Raw genomic sequence first — 17,409 nt, forward strand, 5'->3', positions numbered from 1 at the left:
GTTAGTGCTCAGCCAAGCAGCTCCCGTCCTGCTGCCCCCAGCCCAGATGCAAGGATGGCTGGCAGGATCTCTACATTTGACCACATGCTGCCCAACACCCCCAGCTCAGCACAGCGCAACAGTGGCACAAAGCGACTTCAAAAACCACACACACTTTTAAGATTTATTATTACAAAGCCTGTAGCTCAAGTTCAGTAAAAACCAAGTGTATAAAAAGGACTATGGGAGGCCAGGAAGGGTACAGCAGCATCCACAATTACTGTCTGGCAGACGGGGCTGCAGGTGGGGACAGGACTGCGGGAACAATGTGGCCACAGCCTTGCAGCTGCTGGAGAGAAACCCCTGCTGCGGTGAGCCCGCAGCGCCAGCCGTGGCTGTACAGGGCTGAATAAGCCCAGGAGAGCTCCAGCCAGGCCAGGAGGTCAAGCCTGGCTCCAGGTCACATCCAGGGCCACATCAAGGTGCAACCCACAGGGGAGCCACTGGACTCTGCAAGGAGTGGGAGACCAGTCCAGGGCTGTGTACTGGGCTCGCAGCAGTAAGGGGGACACAACGCCCACACAAGGCAGGACTCACCACAGCACGAGACCACCAGAGCCCTGTATGTGGAAGGTGCCATCATGGGGCAGTCGGTACCCGGAGGAAGGTGTAGAGGGAGAGCTGCGTCCCACCACCGGTGCTGCTTGCTCCCTGCGTTTTTGCCCCCCGCTTCCGTTTGGAGCCCTGCAGGAGACACGCAGCAGGGCTAAACCAAACCCCAGGGCCCCCCACAGCCTCCAGGGATCCTCTCTGGGGCAAAGGGCCCCTAGTACTGGGGACACCCAGGGGCAATCCCAGCTAGGCAAATCCCCCAGACATTGCCCTGCTGCAAGCTGGGGATGCTCCTCAGCCTGACCCCAAACCCCAGGGGGGCTCCAGCACCACACACCAGAGGCTGGCCCACAGCCACAGGGAGCAGCTCGCGGGGTCCCGCGCACCCTCCAGCGATGCTCACCTTGCCAGGGCTGCTCTCCTTCCTGTGCTGCTTCTCACATGCTTTCAGCACCTGAAGGAAGCACAAGAGAGCCCAGAACTGAAAAGCAGCTGGGTGCTGGAGCTGGGAGAGCCCACAGAGGTTGGGGAGTGGATGCCAGAAGCTCTCCCAGGAAACCAAGAAGACTAAGGAAGGAAAGGTTCAGGTGATCCCAGTACCTTCTTCATGGCTGTGGACACAGCAGAGGCATAAAACTCCTCCTCTGTCACCCAGCGGGACGAGGACGAGGCAGGGTCCAGGGTCACATCCCCATCCAGGGGCAAGGAGTAGACCACATACGTCTGGTGGATGTGAGAGAAGATATGGACCACCTGTGAGGGGATGGAAAGACATATGAAAACAGCAGCTCACAGGCGGCAGGGGAGGCATGGCTCAGCTGCCCCACAAACGCACAGAGTCTGCCAGGGCTCTGAGGACTGGGGCAGGGCAACAGCAGAGAAGGGGGACCCTCTTCCCCCCACAGCTGAGCAGAGGGCTCACACTGCATCCCTCTGGCTCCAGGCTCACCTCTCCAATGAGCTGCAGGCCTTTGGCCACCACGGGCTGCCCCATCCAGGCCTGGAGGTGATCTGCCAGCGCCTGCCTCTCCTCCTCCTCCTGCAGACCCTGAGCCAGCGGGAGACTTGGGAACTCCCAGAGCCCGGCCAGGAGACCTGGGGAGGGGGCACGACAGGGATGTGAGCTGGCAAGGGGGGCATCTGGAAACACTGAGCCCGAGGGAGCTCTTTTCCCCGCCCCAGCAGCAAGTGCATTGCTAGGACATCCCTCTTCCAGGCTGCTCTGTCCCTCGTACAGGTGGGAAGGGGCCATGCGATGCCTTCCCCCCCGCTGCTGCCCAGCCCCATTACCTGAGCTGGGTCTTTGCACAATGAGGTACTCTGGGGCCCCGTGGCAGCCCCTCCGCTCCAGCACACACGAGGCGGTTCGTGCCACCCGTGGCTGCTTCTTTGCTGCTTTCCGGGGGAAGTTGGTCACCCCCAGGCTGCTGTCCCATGGCTCCGTGGCTGGGGGGCACAGGGGACAGCCCCCAACACCTGCAAACACAGATGTAACAGATGCCACAGGGGCCAGACCCAGAGCTACAACAAGGTTCTCCCTGCGCACTAACCACAGTCCTCAACATCAGGCACTGGGGTGGGTTTTCCAAACAGCTGCTGAGAAGCTAAGACCAGCTCCTTCTCCACCTGCAAGGGAGCCACGGGCATGAGGACAGGCTCATCCACCAGCCCACCTTGTCCTCACACATGGCAACCCCTCAGGGCCAGATTTTGGGATCATACTTACCCTGCGCCGTGCTCGGCAGTGCTGCTTCACGGGACACTCCCCGCACAGCGGGGCCTTGGGCACACACACAGTCGCCCCCAGCTCCATCAGGGCTTGGTTAAAATCCCCCGGGCGGCTCCTGTCTACCAGGGCATTGGCCATGTCCCTGGGAGAAACAGCAGTGAGTGGCACAGGACTCTGTGGGGAGAGGGCCCCAGGACCTTTGCCTGCCTTCTGCCTGTGAGGGGGGATGCTCCTAGGTAGGCACAGGCAACCCTGCTGCTTTCGCCACCACTCCCAGCAGCACCGGCTTCCCAAGAGCTCCTGCACCCCACGCCTCTCCCCCTTCACAGGCTCAGCTCCCAAAGGCTCCCGAGTGATCCTGCCCTCGGCCACCAACACAAAGAGCCACAATCGCCACAGCGTGGAGTGGGGATGGAGCGCTCCCCTTACCAGAGCTGGTCGATGACGGCCGGGCTGCTGGAGTCAGCACCGATGCACCGGAGGCGGCACAGGACCCGGATCACGTTCCCATCCACAACGCCGGTAGCCTGGGACGAGGAGCTGGGGTTACTGTGCCGGGAGACACCCACACTCCCAGCAAGGCGAGGAGCTGGGGTGCTCCCAGGACAGAGAGGGGACACACAGGGCTGACCCACAGGCCAAGCTGGCTGGTGGACAAGATCCGCTGCCAAGCAGGGGAGCCGGAGCCAAGCGCAGCCCTGGGGAGCCTCTGGCCTGAGAACCAGCAGCAGGATCTGCTGGGAGCGGGGCTGGGTGGCAGGGAGAGGAGACACATCTGCTGATGCCCAGCTCTCACCTGCCTGTACGAGATGGACGCGATGGCTCCTGCTGTGTATCGGCCCACTCCTGGCAGCAGCTTCTGCAGGTCCTCAGCTGTCCTGGGCATCTGGCCAGCCAGCTCGAACACCACCTGGCAGAGAGGGGGGCCGAGGTCAAGGGAGAAGCCAGGGTGCATGTCTGCAACCCATTTTACCCACAGCAAGGTAAGATCGCAGACTCTATAGCTTTGTGCCAGCAGCGCACAGCCCCAGTGAGGCAGGGTGGAGGTGAGCCAGCACCAACCCACGGGCCGCAGGGGGCTTTGGAAATGCCCCCCCACACCCCAGCACCAGGGCACCTTCTTTGCTGCCTCCTGCAGACGCTTCCCTCTTGAGTAGTAGCCAAGTCCAGCCCACAGCTCGTTCACCTCCTGCTCCAAGAGACATGGTGCAGGGTCAGATGAAGAGCCACGAGGGCAGGGAGAGCACCCGATCCCAGCAATGCTCACCTCCAGGGACGCCTGCGCCAGAGCCTGCAGCGTCGGCCACTTCTGCGGTGCGGAGGGAAGGGGACAAGTCAGGGGCAAGCAGAACTGTGCTCTGTGTCTGGTCATCTGCCACAGGCAGCCGGCAAGGCTGCCAAAAGGGGACACGAGCACAGGACACTGTCAGGAACAGTCACCTGCATCCAGCGGTTGTAGTAGTCAATCACTGTAGCCACCTGTGTCTGCTGGAGCATGACCTCCGATACCCACACTGCGGGGAGCAAGGCAGGGATCAGGGCAGAAGTACCACCACCACATGCCATGGCCACGTTAGCACCGGCTCCATGCACTGCACTAGTGTCCAACCCACAGGTCCCCTTCCCACCCCTCACCTTCCCCACACCCCACAGGAGCTCCCTCAGGCCCCAAGTGGGCTCTCCAACTTCCCAGCGCCTTGCAAAGGGGGCCAGTGGCTCTTGGGGCCACTCCACGCCACCTCTTCCAAGGACGGCAACTGAAGCCACGTTTCCTCACAAGGCTGTGTTCCCCACCCGTGCCGGGGGGTGACAGGCAGCTGGGCACCCCACGCACACCAAGGTGCAGCCCCCGCTCCTCACCTGCGTACGCCCGTCTGTCAGTATCCAGCTCAGCTGCTGCCTGAAGGGGAAGGAGATGGAGCGTGAGGGAACAAGGTGACACAGGATCTCACCGCAGAGAGAACCCGCATATAAAATAAAATTGTTTATGGTGTGTTTTGAACACTGCATGGAATCCGCAAGAAGCCACTTCCCCCAAGCGCTCCGAAGTTCTGAGCTCAGCTTAACCAACGGCCCAAGCACCTTCTCCCTGGTGAAGCATCCCACAGTGAGAGTGGACCTTAGAGGGTCAAAATCCCACCGGAGGAGCTGTCGCAGACCTGAGCCCCTTCGCATGGGAAGCGGCTACAGACAGATGTCAATCCCCCAGAAGGGCCACACGCTTCCCAGCGCCATTCAGACGGACGCTGCTGTAAAGCTGACGCCCACCCCCAGCACCTCTGTCCCCATCCAGTCGCCTGTCGCCAGGCTGAGCGCAGAGTGGGGGGCTCTAATGGAAGCGCCTGGCAGGGACGTGGCACACCCGGTCCGCACAGCGCCCGCTCTGCGGGTACCGCAGCGGTGGGAACAGAACAGGCTTCAAGGGCCACCGGGCTAAGTCTGCCGGAGAAACGCGCTCCGGGCCGGGGACTGGGTTGGAGCAGCGCGGCTTCACCCCGCGCCCTTCTTCGCTCTTCACACCCGGAGACTGGCCACAGACCGCGCCCAGGGAACCGCCAGGACGAGCGGGGAGCAGCACGGTCCCGTTCCCAGCACCCGCTCCCACGCAGCCAGGGATACACGGCACAGGGAAAGGCACCGCGTAACCTCAGCACCGCTCCCTCAAGGCGGGGGACCCGGCTCCCGCTGGCGCCCCCGCCCCCCTCACCAGCGTCCGCCAGGGCAGGTCCCGCTTGCACCGGTCGTACCAGCCCAGCAGGTCCCCGCGCAGGGCCGCGATCTCCGCCGGGTCGTTGAAGAGATGCCGGGTAGGCGGCGGCGCGGGGGCCCCTGCCGGGGAGCAGCGCGGGATCAGCGCACGGCGAGGGGCGGCGCAAGGCCGCGGGGCCAGAGGCGGGGGCCCGGCAGAGCCGCTGCCCGGTGGGCGAGCGCCGGTAACTGCCCAGGCCGGCGGCCCCGCGCCCCAGAGGCCGCCCCGCGCTCCCCCCCGGCCCCGGGCACCTCGGCGGAGCGACGCGCCCTTCCGGCTCCGTCCCGCTGGCGGAGCCGCCCTCCCGCCACTGCGCCGGAGACCCCCGGCGGCCGCCCGGAGCGGACCCATATCCAGGGAGACCCGGGAAGACCCGGGGAACGGCACCACACGAGGCTTTCCCGGGAAAACGTTTCCCTCACAGACCACGCCCACGCGGGGGGACAAATCAGAGCGGGCGGCCCCGCCCACCTTCCCGCGTGAGCCAATCGAAACGGGGCGCGGAGGGGGCGGGCTCGCGCCCTCGCGCCTCCCGGAGGAGGGGGCGGGACCTCCCGGCGCACCGGAGCCAATTAGCGCTCGGGAGGAGGAAACGACACCACCCCTTCTCCCGGCGGCCCCAGCGGCCGCATGGAAGGACCCCGCGGGGCTGCCTGAGCTAAACGCCCGTTTCCTTCGGAAGGAAATTTCGGCTGACGAGGCGTTTCGGAGAGGGAGGGCAGCACCCGCTGGCGGCGGGAAGAGGCGGAGGCGCCGTGCGGGCCGGCGGCGCGGGGCGATGGGCGGGAGCGGACAGGCGGCGGGCAGCCGCGGCGGGGCGGGCGCGGCCATGGCGCGGTGGCGGGTGCCGGTGGTGGACGTGCAGAGCGACAACTTCATGGAGCTGTGGCCCTCCATGGTGCTGGCGCTGCGCACCGCCACCTTCGTCGCCGTGGACACGGTGAGGCGGGGGGCGGGCGGGGGCGGGGGGGCGGCGGCGCGGCCGGGCGGCTGACGGGTGTCTCCCCGCAGGAGCTGAGCGGCCTCGGCGCCAGGAAGTCGCTGCTGAGCCCGTGAGTGCCCCGGGGGGTGTGTGGGTGCTGGGGGTCGCTCGGCCGGGGGGCTCCGAGGGGCGCGTCCCTCCGGTACCGGTTGCCCGGCCCCTTCCCGCCGCGGGCTTGGCTCTGCCGGGGCGGCCGGTGGGGCGGGCCTGGGCCGGGCCGTTAGCTGCCGCTCTCCTGCCGCCCAGGTGCATCGAGGAGCGGTACAAGGCCGTCTGCAGCGCGGCCCGGAGCCGCTCCGTCCTGTCCCTCGGCGTCGCCTGTTTCAGGCAGCTCCCCGAGAAGGTAGGTGTCCGCCTGCTCCTGCCCCCGCCTCCCCAGGGAGCCGCGGGCACCGGGACTCAACCCACCTGCGCTCCGGGAATTCCGGCTGGCAGCTCCCCGTGGCAGGCGTCCCGGTGCTGCCCCGCGCTCTCCTCCCGCAGCCCCAGAACACGTACCTCTGCCAGATCTACAACCTGACGCTCCTCTGCATGGAGGACTACGTTGTCGAGCCTCAGTCGGTGCAGTTCCTGGTGCAGCACGGCTTTGACTTCAACAAGCAGTATTCCCAAGGGATTCCCTACCACAAGGGCAACGACAAGGTACCGAGCCGCTCTCCTTCAGACACCTCGGCTTGCTCTGCTCCAGGCTGCCGGGGAGGCTGCTGGCTTCCCCCGATCCTGGCATCTCCCTTGCACAGCTGCTGAGTGAAGGTGGGCTCACGCTGAGGTCTTGACTACAGCGTTATCCCTTTCACCTCCCTGCTGTTTTATATCCAGGCTGATGATTGTTGCAGTTGGTTTTCCAAGTATTTGGGCCTCTCTTTGGTCAGAGCAGGTTGTAGCTGTAGGCAGCATTCTGCTACAGCAGGCACTGAGGACTTCCCAGGGTGACAGCAAGTCAAGGTGCTAAGGCTCGTTGAGTAATCCTTCTTCTTACAGGGTAATGAGAACCAGAGCCAGAGCGTTCGGGGTTTTTTCCTGGAGCTGATACGAGCGAAGAAACCTCTCATTCTCCATAACGGCCTGATCGATCTGGTCTTCCTGTACCAGTGCTTCTATGCTCACCTCCCAGACAGCCTCGGCACCTTCACCACAGACCTCTCAGAAATGTTCCCAGCAGGAATATACGACACCAAATATGCTTCAGAGTTTGAGACTCGCTTTGTAGCATCCTACCTGGAGTATGCTTACAAGAAGTGGTGAGCAGCACTCTGGTATTTAAAGCTTAACAGGAGGAAAGGCAAAGGGAGCAGCGGTATTTTGTTGTTTTGTTTTTCCAGGCAAGGGGGTGGGGTCTTTGTATTATCCCAGTGAGTGAAGAAAAGGGCTTTTCAGGTGACTCCGCCCTGTGCTTTTCACATTTCCAGGACAAGTGCTGAGTCCATAAGGGTGCATTTTGTAATACACCTTATCTGTTCGGTGGGCAACTGCTGAAGAGAATTTCAAAATGTGCCAGTGGAGGACTGACCACACCGTGACCTGATCTAACTGAAAACTAATTGATTCGCTACGTGGCTCTGGTCCGGTAGTGCCACAGGGCCACCACGGGAACACACACGGAAGAGACACCCTTAAAACTCAGCTAGAGAGCGAACAAAAATAGGGCTGTGCCTGCAGGGTCTGCTGTTACAACTCATTTTTGTGAGGGATGGTGCAGTTAAAGGGTGGGTGCTCCCCGCGCTTCCTGACGCTGACCAGGTCTGCTGTGCATGCTGCACATGATGCTGCGTGCAGCCAGTTACCACTCCCATTGCTTTCCTTCCAAGTGAAGGTTGTGCTTTTGTTCCAGGACATGTCCGTTTAGTTCATGTATCAGTCTGGCCCCTCATTCTGCACTCCCCACACCATCTAAACAAGCCCCTGGCAGCGATACAGCCCCTTGAATCTCCATTAAACTGAAGTCACACTTCACATAGAGGAAAAATGGTATCTTTAGTGACTGTTTTATATCAGGAAATGCCACTTTGACAGGTCTGAAAACATTCAAGATGGCTGTTCTCAAACATGAGAATGCTTTGTTTTGACAAGAGAAAAATACTTTTTAAACTGACCTCTTAAATGCTTTAACCCACAATTCTAGTTAACTGGAGCTTTTCCAAAGGTTTTGGCCCTTCTAGCCAGCTCCTGGGACAAAACAGTTCTTTTCTCATAAGGTGAAAGACGTTTCCTTGTCTTTGTTGCCCAGGTTTGACCTGTCTGGGTGGTGACTGCTGGGTGCTCTACATGACACATCATTCTGGGGCTTTTTTTCTTCATCATTGACATTATGAAGACCAACATATATCTTAGTGCCCTTAATATTTAAAGACAAACTATGTGTCTCCTTTTCCCATAGCTACACTGGAGACACTGTTGTCCCTGCCTGTATGTTGGCATAAGAGAAACCAACCTTTAAATCGGCATGGAAGCAACTACTTACTAAAGCTGTTCTCCTGAGGCTGAGTTTCTTTCCAGCCAGCTGTTGAGCTGGGGCTAAAGCTCAAGAGAAGGAAACCAGTGGAGTTGAGGCTTGGTGGAGAGCAGCGTAGAGCTGGTGCACACACACTGTGGTACCTTCAGTGAGGTAACTGCGTAACTCTGCTCTTATTTGTTCTAGCAAGCGAGAGAACTGCAAGCTGAAGGACTCCAATGGCCAGCACCTCACCATTGAGTTCTGCCACTACCCTGCCAACATGTCCCGTTATATCGACTACCGCCACTGCTCTCTGGAAGAAGAAAGCCACAACACGGGACGGGGAAATAAGGTGCCTGTCTGTGAGAAATTTTCGGTAAGTAACATGAATCCCTGCTTCTTCCTTGGCTCCATGGAAAGAGCCACATGTAGCCAGAGCAGGAAGCAGTAAAACACCTGGGAACTTTCCCTTGCTTGCTTCACAGTACAAGGAAGATTTTTCAGGCTTCAGGTGGCTTCATGACTGAAAGGGCAATAGGATGTTCTGTTCACTCTGGAGGCAGTGAATTCCACAAGTTAGACATGGAGATTCAGAAGGAGATTATATAGCCCTAAATAGCAGGATGGTGTGAGTTACAGTACACATTTCTGCCTTTGGAGGTCTTTAAGATCTAAATTAGTTTGGCTTGTCTTCTGAGCAAGAAATGCCACCTCTTCCCTTCCCCATAACTTGATTAGATATTTAAAAAAACCCAAAACATTGCCTGTCTGCAGCATCTGGCACCGTAGCACAGTGTGATCCATAGCATTTCGAGTCCTGGTGCTGCTATTGCAGTAAACATAGTCCTTCTGATCAGATCATAACTGATTTCAGAGGTTTCAGGGAGAAAAGCTCTTCCAGATGTTGCATGTTACTGTCACAAAACAACACAGGTTGGGGACATCTCTGGAAGTTTCTCATCCAACCACGAACTCAATGTTGCTCAGAGCTTGTTCAGTGAATTTTGAAAGCATCTGAGGACAGAGACTACAAAACCTCTCCAGGCCCCTGTTCTAGTGCTTGACCATTTGCTGTGAAAAATGCTTTTCTATGTATCTAGTCACAGTTTCCCTTGACTGTTCCCTTGACTGGTGCTCTCCAGGTAGAACAAACCCGCCTTCCTTGGCCTCTCCTCATGCATCGTGTGCTGCACCTTGACAGCTCCCTGCTGCACTCACTGCCGTTTGTCGGAGCCTTTCTTGTGTCTTGTGGGACCGTAACTGGACACGGTGCCCCCACTGTAGCCCCACACGCCCTCAGCAGCGGGGGATAATCGGCACTGCTTCATGTTACTGTTACGGTGAGAGGCTGCTGTAACCAGGAGGCTGGTGGATACAGGCTTCTCTCTCTCTCTCTCCCTAGGCCTATGGCTGGTGTCCAAAAGGGGTGAAGTGTCTGCAGTCTCATAACATTGACCTCATAATTGATGAGGACGACAAGCTTGGGGAACAGAAGCGGAAGAAACGGAAGCAAAAATGGAAGCGTCGGAAGAATACAGAAGAGCCCGCAAAGGTGTTTGAACAGGAAGGCTCAGGGAGAGAAACAGAGCAGGTTCAGAATGGGGAGGAGGGACCACCACGAAAACAGAGCTGCTATGAACCTGTAGCTGCTACAGAGCTGGAAGAGATCACATGCAACAGTGAGGGCAAATCACTGGAGGAAAACTCCATGGATGCAGAAGCAGAGGTCAGTTCAGACACCAGTGCACAATGGGAAAAGGACGTGGGGAGCACCGAAGGAGCCGCTGCCCAGGCAGCAGCTGCTGTGAGCCCTTCAGCCGAGGGGAACGCCTCTGACAGTGACCAAGTGGAGGCGAAGCCAGAGGTTCCCACGGGGATGGGCTCACTCCATCACCCAGACATCCCTGAGACTGAAGCAGCATGTGCCACAGAAAAGGAGAAGGAAACCCATGGCCCCCCTTCCCAGGGGGGCACACACAGAGCTGGCTTTGATGCATTCATGACTGGCTACATCATGGCTTACGTCTGGATGCTCAAGAAAGGAAAAAACATGGACATGGGTGCAGGGCCCTGGTTGCCAGACTGCCATAATAAACTGTACCTCAGCGGGAAATCGGTGCCGCTTCAAATAGCAAAGAGCTTGTTTTCTAAATCTTCCAAAGCTCACAGCCAGAAGATGAAGCTGGCCTGGGCCAGTGGATAGAGCTAGAGGACTCCTCACTTAACTAAGCTTTTTATTCCCCTCCAGTTTTAAGTTCTTTATTCCATCAAGAACTGACCAGAAGGGGAACAAGTTTCTTACTCTTGGTTTTTTTTTTTTTTTTTAACTTCTGACTGATTAAATTGCTGTCAGTGGGAGTTGCCCCTGTTGTTCCTTAGTGGCACGTTGGGCTGTGAAGGTGGGGTGAGGTTGGAAAAGAGGGAGAGAAGTGCACCTCTCCAACATGGATTGAGTAGTGTAACACTTCAGTAAGATAGCAGAGAGAAATAACACTGATTAACGGTGAGTTTTCTTTGTTTATAATTCAGCATGGAGCAATTGCAAATACAATCTCAAGCCAGGTATTAATGTCATTCATAGCTTAAGTAAGCATTTGAACCAGCTTTTTCATCCTAGAGTTGTCTGTTAATGACAAGACTCAGGCCTTGATTTCATTTTTATTTTGAAAGCAAGTTGGGAAAGTTTACAAAACCTGACCAAGAAAAAAATTATGAAAATATTTAACTGGATTCATCTTTGGTTACTTCTTATTGCAGTTCCAATAAAACATACACCATTTCTATAGTTCAAAAAAAAGTCAGAAGGTCAATCAACATAAAAACAAGACGTGCTTTCTTTACATATTCATAAATATCCGCAATATTAGAAAAGTTGTTTTGCAAAGATTTTTTTTCTGGCAGTGTTAACTTACTATTATACACAAGCTACAAACTTCTTCCTAAGCCTTTAATTACAAGTTGAGCTATTTACAGACTGCAAAATATTAAGACGTAAAACTCCTTCATAAATACGAAAATAGATCATCTCGCAAAGATCTTTATACTTAATCAAATATCTGGCTGCCCCTCCTCCCAAAAAAAGGTTATTTGTTTTGCATAGAAATGTAGTGACATGCAATATAAACAATAGCATTAAGTGCAAACAGGAATTATTCAAGTGTCTTTAGTTGTACTGGCAAAAAAATACCAATATTCTGTCACACATAATACATCAATGCCTCTCCAACAAGTATAAGTTTACTATAGCCCCTTGTCCGCACTGCTTTTGAGGGGCAGCAGTTTACATGCATTCTCTTAGTTGCATTTTATCAATCTGCAACCACAAGAAAAATAGCTTATAACAGACCTTTAAATGAATTCAACATAGAGAGATTTAAAGTGAATTAAAAATATCTTTTCTCTCTTCAGGAAACCTAGCAATGTATAGAAAGTTTTAAAAGAGCAAGAACCGCTCCCATAAGCAAGTCAAAAATCATGATAAAATCCAATCACAATAAAACTTTGTCACATCACCATAAAACAAGGAGCTTGCTGACCACATGTTCATATTCATGTCCACCAGCAGCTGTCAGAAAATGTCCCTCTGTAGAGGAGCACCCTCAGGTAGGCAGAAAACCTAGCAGTAGTTACTAGGTGCAACCTAGATTCAGCTTTACATAACCAAAGGGATGAGATGTACTGAGTGCCAACTGCATCCAGACCCTCGGAAACACTGGGGTTTAGCAATCACTTCGCTATTTTTAAGTGGCCTTTTACTCCAGTTTCATACCCATGCCTCTTTTCCCATGCAGACCCAGAATCCGGGAAAGGCCTGAATTGCTATTCCTTGGCATTTCTGATATCTCCACCTCAATACAAAGAGCTAGAAAAGTTGATACATGTGCCCTATGCACGTCAGCTGGCTGTGCTGAGAGTGAACATTTAAGAAAATGAAATTTTAGCCATGCTGCTTTGTAAGAGAGCTGTTCAGGACAGGGGAACATTTTAAGAGACTGTGGTGTAAGAAAACAGATGAGGTCACTGTGATGGGTACCACAGAGGTACCCCAAGCCTGACTGCACAGGCTTTGCAGTCAGAGTCAGAGAGGGCATCAGGCTGCACCATGCGGTGTCGGTGCCGACAACCAGGACGAGTGGGAGCCACAGAGCAGCCAGAGGGGTGTGCGTGTGCTCTCCGAGGGGGCTGCAGGTAGCTGTAGGGTGCTGGACAGTCTCCTTGCTGCCTGGTGATCCAGAAGTAAACTATTTCTTATTATTGCTTGTTTTTCTGAAGTCACACACCTAAATGCATCTCGTGACAACAGAAGCTGGTGCTGATGGTTTCCCTCCCAAAAGATTACAATTGTATAAAAGACTGCGGGGGGAGGAGGGTGGGGGGGCCGGCACCAGGCAGGCAACGAGCTGGCAGCTGAGTTCTGCTTGCCCTGTCCTCAACGGAAATCGCACACACGCAGCGCCAGCCATACAGGCTGCTCCGCACGCTGCAGACAGGATACACAAGACACTCTACAGATCAGCAACACCTTCACGAGGCAGAGAAGTGTGTGGGCCAACAGGGGTGAGCTTGGTAAGTATAGGTATTTTCTCTTTCAGACTCCTAACAGCTGCCTGATCTGGTACGGACTGTGCTAAGAAACTCAGTGACACCGGGTTTCTTACTTAATTCTATGCAGCCACTGCAAAGGGTAACTGCTACTCAGGGTAACACATACTTAAGAGGAAGTCATCGTCATTATCACTCATGAAATAGTTACCTACATCTCTGGAAAGGATAAACATCTCGGCCAAGAAGGAACTAAGGCTTTCTTCTTCATCCTTTCTTTGAGATGGGAAAAGAATAGAAATAGTTTTGCTTCCATCAGAGACTAGCTTACATTTTCCACCCTTATAAGAGAGCAGAAAGAAAGGGTAACAGGCTACCTGGGTGATTCCACTGCATTACCATCTGTTCAGCAGGCATGCAATGCATACCTCACTTAGGAATGATAATACAGGTTAAAAAAAAACCAAAAAAAAATTACACATCCCATGTTGGTGGGCCTATGATACTGGAAAAGGGGAGGATGTTGCACAAACATAATCACAGAACAAGCTTTCCTGTACATCACGTCCCAGAACAGGGATCTCTGATGCTGGTTCCAGCAAGCAGCATTAAAGCTTATGTACTGCTGCTTTCACATGTACCTGCTGGTGGAGGGGGGGGGAAGATAATCCTATTCAGTGACAGCAGACACCAATGAAGGTAACAGCTTCTTTCTGTAGAAGAAAAAAAAAAAGTTAATTTGGGACAAACTAATCTTCTTCAGTTTGAAAATTCAAAGCCCTTCTGTGAGTCTGCCGTCTATCCTCTCCAAGAGCACTTGTGTGGCTGCGACACTGCTTGGCAACTTCCTGAGCAGGGGATTCCTGTCCTCTACCAAGCAGTCCGATTTTAAATAAAGAGCCATCATTACTGCAGTGATATCAGTGACGTGGGATGTCGTACCAGGGAGGGAGATGAACGTGACCCTTTTAGCTTAGTGTAATAGTCACCTGTGATGTAGATACTGTATTTAACTAACTATTCTGCAGAAACAGATCACAATGTTCATTCAGCTCCTAAGAGGGAACAGCCCTCGCCCCCCAAAAGCTCAGTACAACGGGTACTTTCACTGGCAGTTTCTCCAGAAGTTCAGAACTGTCAATGCCTAGAATATCGCTCTCCTCTTGAGCCCAGGGCAAATCTTCCTCCACATTCAGGTTGAGGTACATGAAGAGCTGTGCAAGGAGGAGAGCGGTGCTTACTGCATCCTGCTTTCCTACACTAATGTGTTAACACATCATTTCCAAATGCCAAGGGAAAATAGAACACCAGGGAACAAATTCTCATTAATTGCAAAGTACTTATCATGTGACTCAGCCTGCAGATTGCAACCAGCATGAGGGGTTTTGGTTTTGCTGCTTTTGAAAGAAGAGCTTTAATGTTGCAAGAGCATTCACAGCAGCTCTGGGACCACAGAACATTCCTATGTGCTCAGCATAGCTCTGAATTATCTCTGTGCCTGTGTCTAAAACAGAGGCTCCGACTCACGTGTGTTGCTGCATAATGTTAACACAAAATCCGCGGTGGTTTAGAGCAGCTGGTCAGTCAGAGGAAAACCTACAGGTCACTCTTTCTACCCAACAAGAAGCTTAAGGCCTTGAAATGCTCCATGCTGGAATTCAGGTAAAACTTTAAGCAGCACCTGCTCTGGCTGCTGCCTCTTAGAAGGACTGTGGGGCCCACGTGGCCATTCTGGCTGGAGCAGTTCCCCCACCTAATGCAAATCAGGGAAGGGAATAAGCACAGTTTGAAATAAAGTTAAAATAATCAGTCTCTCCAGACACTGTCTGCAGCTATCTGCTTGACAGCTGGTTCCTACCGTCTGCTGAGTCTCTTTCAAACGGCAAGCCCAGCACTATAGAAAAACAGTTTAAGCAACTGGGAACAAGAGTTCCCTCAAGGACACGCTCAGTTTGAGGCCTCTCTTCATATGTCACAAGTTGACTGTGTGCTGCCACTTGCCGAGATGTTGGAGGAGGTCTGAGACAACGGGGCAGGACTGTCCCCATCCTGCTCCCTGAAGGGCCATGCCTCTCTCTTCAGCTCAGTGGAAGGACTAACACTGAACAGAGGCTTTGTAGACTCTAGAGGAGTACTTTTCAGTAGGTTGTCTTCCACCTCCATCTCTTCAGAAGGGAGACAACCTGCAAACACTTGTGAGGAGCCATGTCCCGCAGAGTTCACTGAATTCTCAACTGGGAGTTCTTTGTAAGACAGCGGCTCAGGCTGGGCCAGCGCTAATGGTTGATTACGTGCTGGATCTCCACATGTGTTCTCAACAGGGCAAAACCCATTTTCCTCCTGGGCCACTGGCCCATCTGAACAGTCCATATCCTCCTCTTGTCCTGGCAAAGGAAGAAATTCTGACCTGTGAGGTTTGGCTTGAAAGGGGGGAATCTCTGACACACCATATTTACTGCTACTCAGGAGTTTTTGCCGAACCTCTGCACCCAGCTGGATTGGGTCACACCTGCTGACAGTTGAAGACAGTCCCCCAAACAGGCCATATTCCTTGTGCAGCAATTCAGGAGAGAGTGGAAGTGACCTGCATCTCCTCCCAGGAAGATGGGAAAATTCTTGCCAGTCTGTGCTATACGCCTGCCGGAACTGGGACTGGCTGGCTTTCAGGCCTCCACCTGCCTCTGGAGAATGTAAGTCAAACACCAGGGAAATCACAGACTTGCTTGGCATGTCAAAGAATTTGATCTTCCCCCCCTTGAGGTCCTCCCGGGCACTGAAGGGATTAACTTTCCGGCCTAACCCTTTGTTTGGCGTATAGTAGGGGTCCTGCACATTTATCTTCCTGGAAGGCTTGCGGGAGAAGATATCTGACTGGCTGCGTGACAACCAGATATTCCGACGTGGACGAGGTGACTTGGGTGGGATCTTATCATCCAGGGAACTCAAACGTTTTACTCCTGGTCCTTTTTCAATTGCCCCTGAGTAGAAGAAGAGAAATACTCTTAGCTTAAAGGTGCTATACACCTGCATGTCTGCTCACTTGCAGAACCTTCATGATAACTGTAAAGAAAAACCTGCATTTCTGATGTTCCAAAGTATCTTCTGTAAGCACCATCTGCTCGTTCCTTACAAGTTCCTGCACAAACGCAAGCACACCATTCTCTTCTCCTCAGTGCATTATTGGTTTCAAACATGGAGATTTGGCAACCCTGTCCACAGTACCTTTTAAAATTAAAAGTACCTTTTAAACGTAGTTTGGATTGTCTTACATTTAAAATATTTCCTCCTCTACTCATATCTCAGGCTAATCAGAAGTCATCTTGAAGACCTGAGGAAATGCAAATTCAGCTAATGGCATCTTACTTCCCTAGGCACTGAAATTGGACTGCTTCTTTATCACTTTATGATGAAGCCTGCCACCCACGTTATGAGGGATGCTAACTTGGCAAGACAATGTTGTCTTCAGAAAAAGCAAAGGAGGAAACTGTACAAAAATTTGGTACGAATGAGGAATTCTTTTCTTCTTCTATCCAAACCCTGTATTTTAGGTCCCCTTCAAACCTCCTTACTGCTAGTACCCTGAACACAGCAGAGATGGCATGGGGTGGTCTTGGAGAAGAACAATTTGCATGTTTCTAGATTTATCATTCTGGCTTCCAGCAGAGGTTGCCCAAGATCTGTTGATGATAACGACCATGAAAGAGAACAAGTACAAAACACAGTTACCAAAGGATGTGGGACTTTTTCACCCTGATGGGAAAAGTCTAAGACCAAAATAAATGCCCCTCCTGATACCAAGAAAAGCTGAGATGATTCCATTCCAGCCTTCATTCAGTACGTTATCTGATACAGAAACTAGGGATATATGAGAGTTTGACCCTAAAAAGTAGCAGTTAAAAAGGTGTACATATGCATATACATTTGCACACAGGCACACACGCAGACATATTTTTTCAATAGGTATCCATATATAAATAAAAGCTGTAACACTAGAACAAGATGGGAAAATTTAACAGTCTAGGAAAAGATTCTAACTCCTTGAGTGTTTGGGTCATGCATCTGCCACTGGCTCTCAAGGTGCCTCTGAAGAGCTATGGTAAAACAATAACAAATATAAAGAAGCGATATCTCCTTTTGATTACCACTTCCAGAATAAGCAGATATGGATTTCCCCTTAAATACTACCACAGTTTAGACTATAGTCACTCCACCTAGTAAAGACTATGCAAGTGAAAGAACAGTACCTAATACTTCTTTAAGAAGATACAAATCTGACATGTAGTCCAAAGGAAGAATGCCAGAAAAATGAAAACAAACCAAACACCCAAACAAAAAATTTTCCTTTTTAACTGATACCTCTTTCAGAGGTTTTCCAGGTGTGG

The 17,409-nt window shown here is 53.2% G+C and overlaps 4 protein-coding genes across 9 annotated transcripts in view; 1 reads left to right on the plus strand and 3 right to left on the minus strand.

The window, feature by feature from the left end:
- LOC101913608 (selenoprotein Pb-like) overlaps positions 1-17,409 on the minus strand; it is a 38,806-nt gene that overhangs the window by 7,934 nt on the left and 13,463 nt on the right. The window lies entirely within an intron of this gene.
- MUTYH (mutY DNA glycosylase) lies at positions 137-5,500 on the minus strand. 5 transcript variants are annotated; one of them, XM_055814894.1, is made up of 16 exons: positions 5,321-5,500; positions 5,028-5,149; positions 4,181-4,220; positions 3,761-3,834; positions 3,588-3,629; positions 3,438-3,509; positions 3,117-3,230; positions 2,750-2,847; positions 2,318-2,462; positions 2,142-2,217; positions 1,882-2,067; positions 1,541-1,686; positions 1,192-1,344; positions 995-1,045; positions 577-723; positions 137-328 (listed from the first exon to the last, which is right to left on the minus strand). In XM_055814894.1, the coding sequence occupies exons 1-15, from the start codon at positions 5,418-5,420 to the stop codon at positions 619-621; spliced, it is 1,524 nt and encodes a 507-aa protein (XP_055670869.1). In that variant the 5' UTR covers positions 5,421-5,500; the 3' UTR covers positions 137-328; positions 577-618. The 5 variants fall into 5 exon arrangements, with proteins under 5 accessions (XP_055670869.1, XP_055670868.1, XP_055670867.1 ...); XM_055814893.1 differs by having other exon boundaries at positions 137-489; XM_055814892.1 differs by having other exon boundaries at positions 137-723.
- Positions 5,692-11,205, plus strand: TOE1 (target of EGR1, exonuclease). The gene is made up of 7 exons (XM_055814891.1): positions 5,692-6,009; positions 6,081-6,121; positions 6,298-6,394; positions 6,535-6,693; positions 7,033-7,292; positions 8,690-8,861; positions 9,888-11,205. Exons 1-7 carry the CDS (start codon positions 5,848-5,850, stop codon positions 10,686-10,688), a joined length of 1,692 nt encoding a protein of 563 aa, XP_055670866.1. The 5' UTR covers positions 5,692-5,847; the 3' UTR covers positions 10,689-11,205.
- TESK2 (testis associated actin remodelling kinase 2) overlaps positions 11,130-17,409 on the minus strand; it is an 84,410-nt gene continuing 78,130 nt past the window's right edge. For both annotated transcript variants that reach the window (XM_055814890.1, XM_055814889.1), the window contains one exon: positions 11,130-16,005. In XM_055814890.1, the coding sequence (XP_055670865.1) occupies positions 14,993-16,005 (1,013 nt within the window). In that variant the 3' untranslated portion in view covers positions 11,130-14,992. The remainder of the gene's footprint in view (positions 16,006-17,409) is intronic.

Source organism: Falco peregrinus, chromosome 10 (assembly GCF_023634155.1).
Source record: "Falco peregrinus isolate bFalPer1 chromosome 10, bFalPer1.pri, whole genome shotgun sequence".
Taxonomy (NCBI): Eukaryota; Metazoa; Chordata; class Aves; order Falconiformes; family Falconidae; genus Falco; species Falco peregrinus.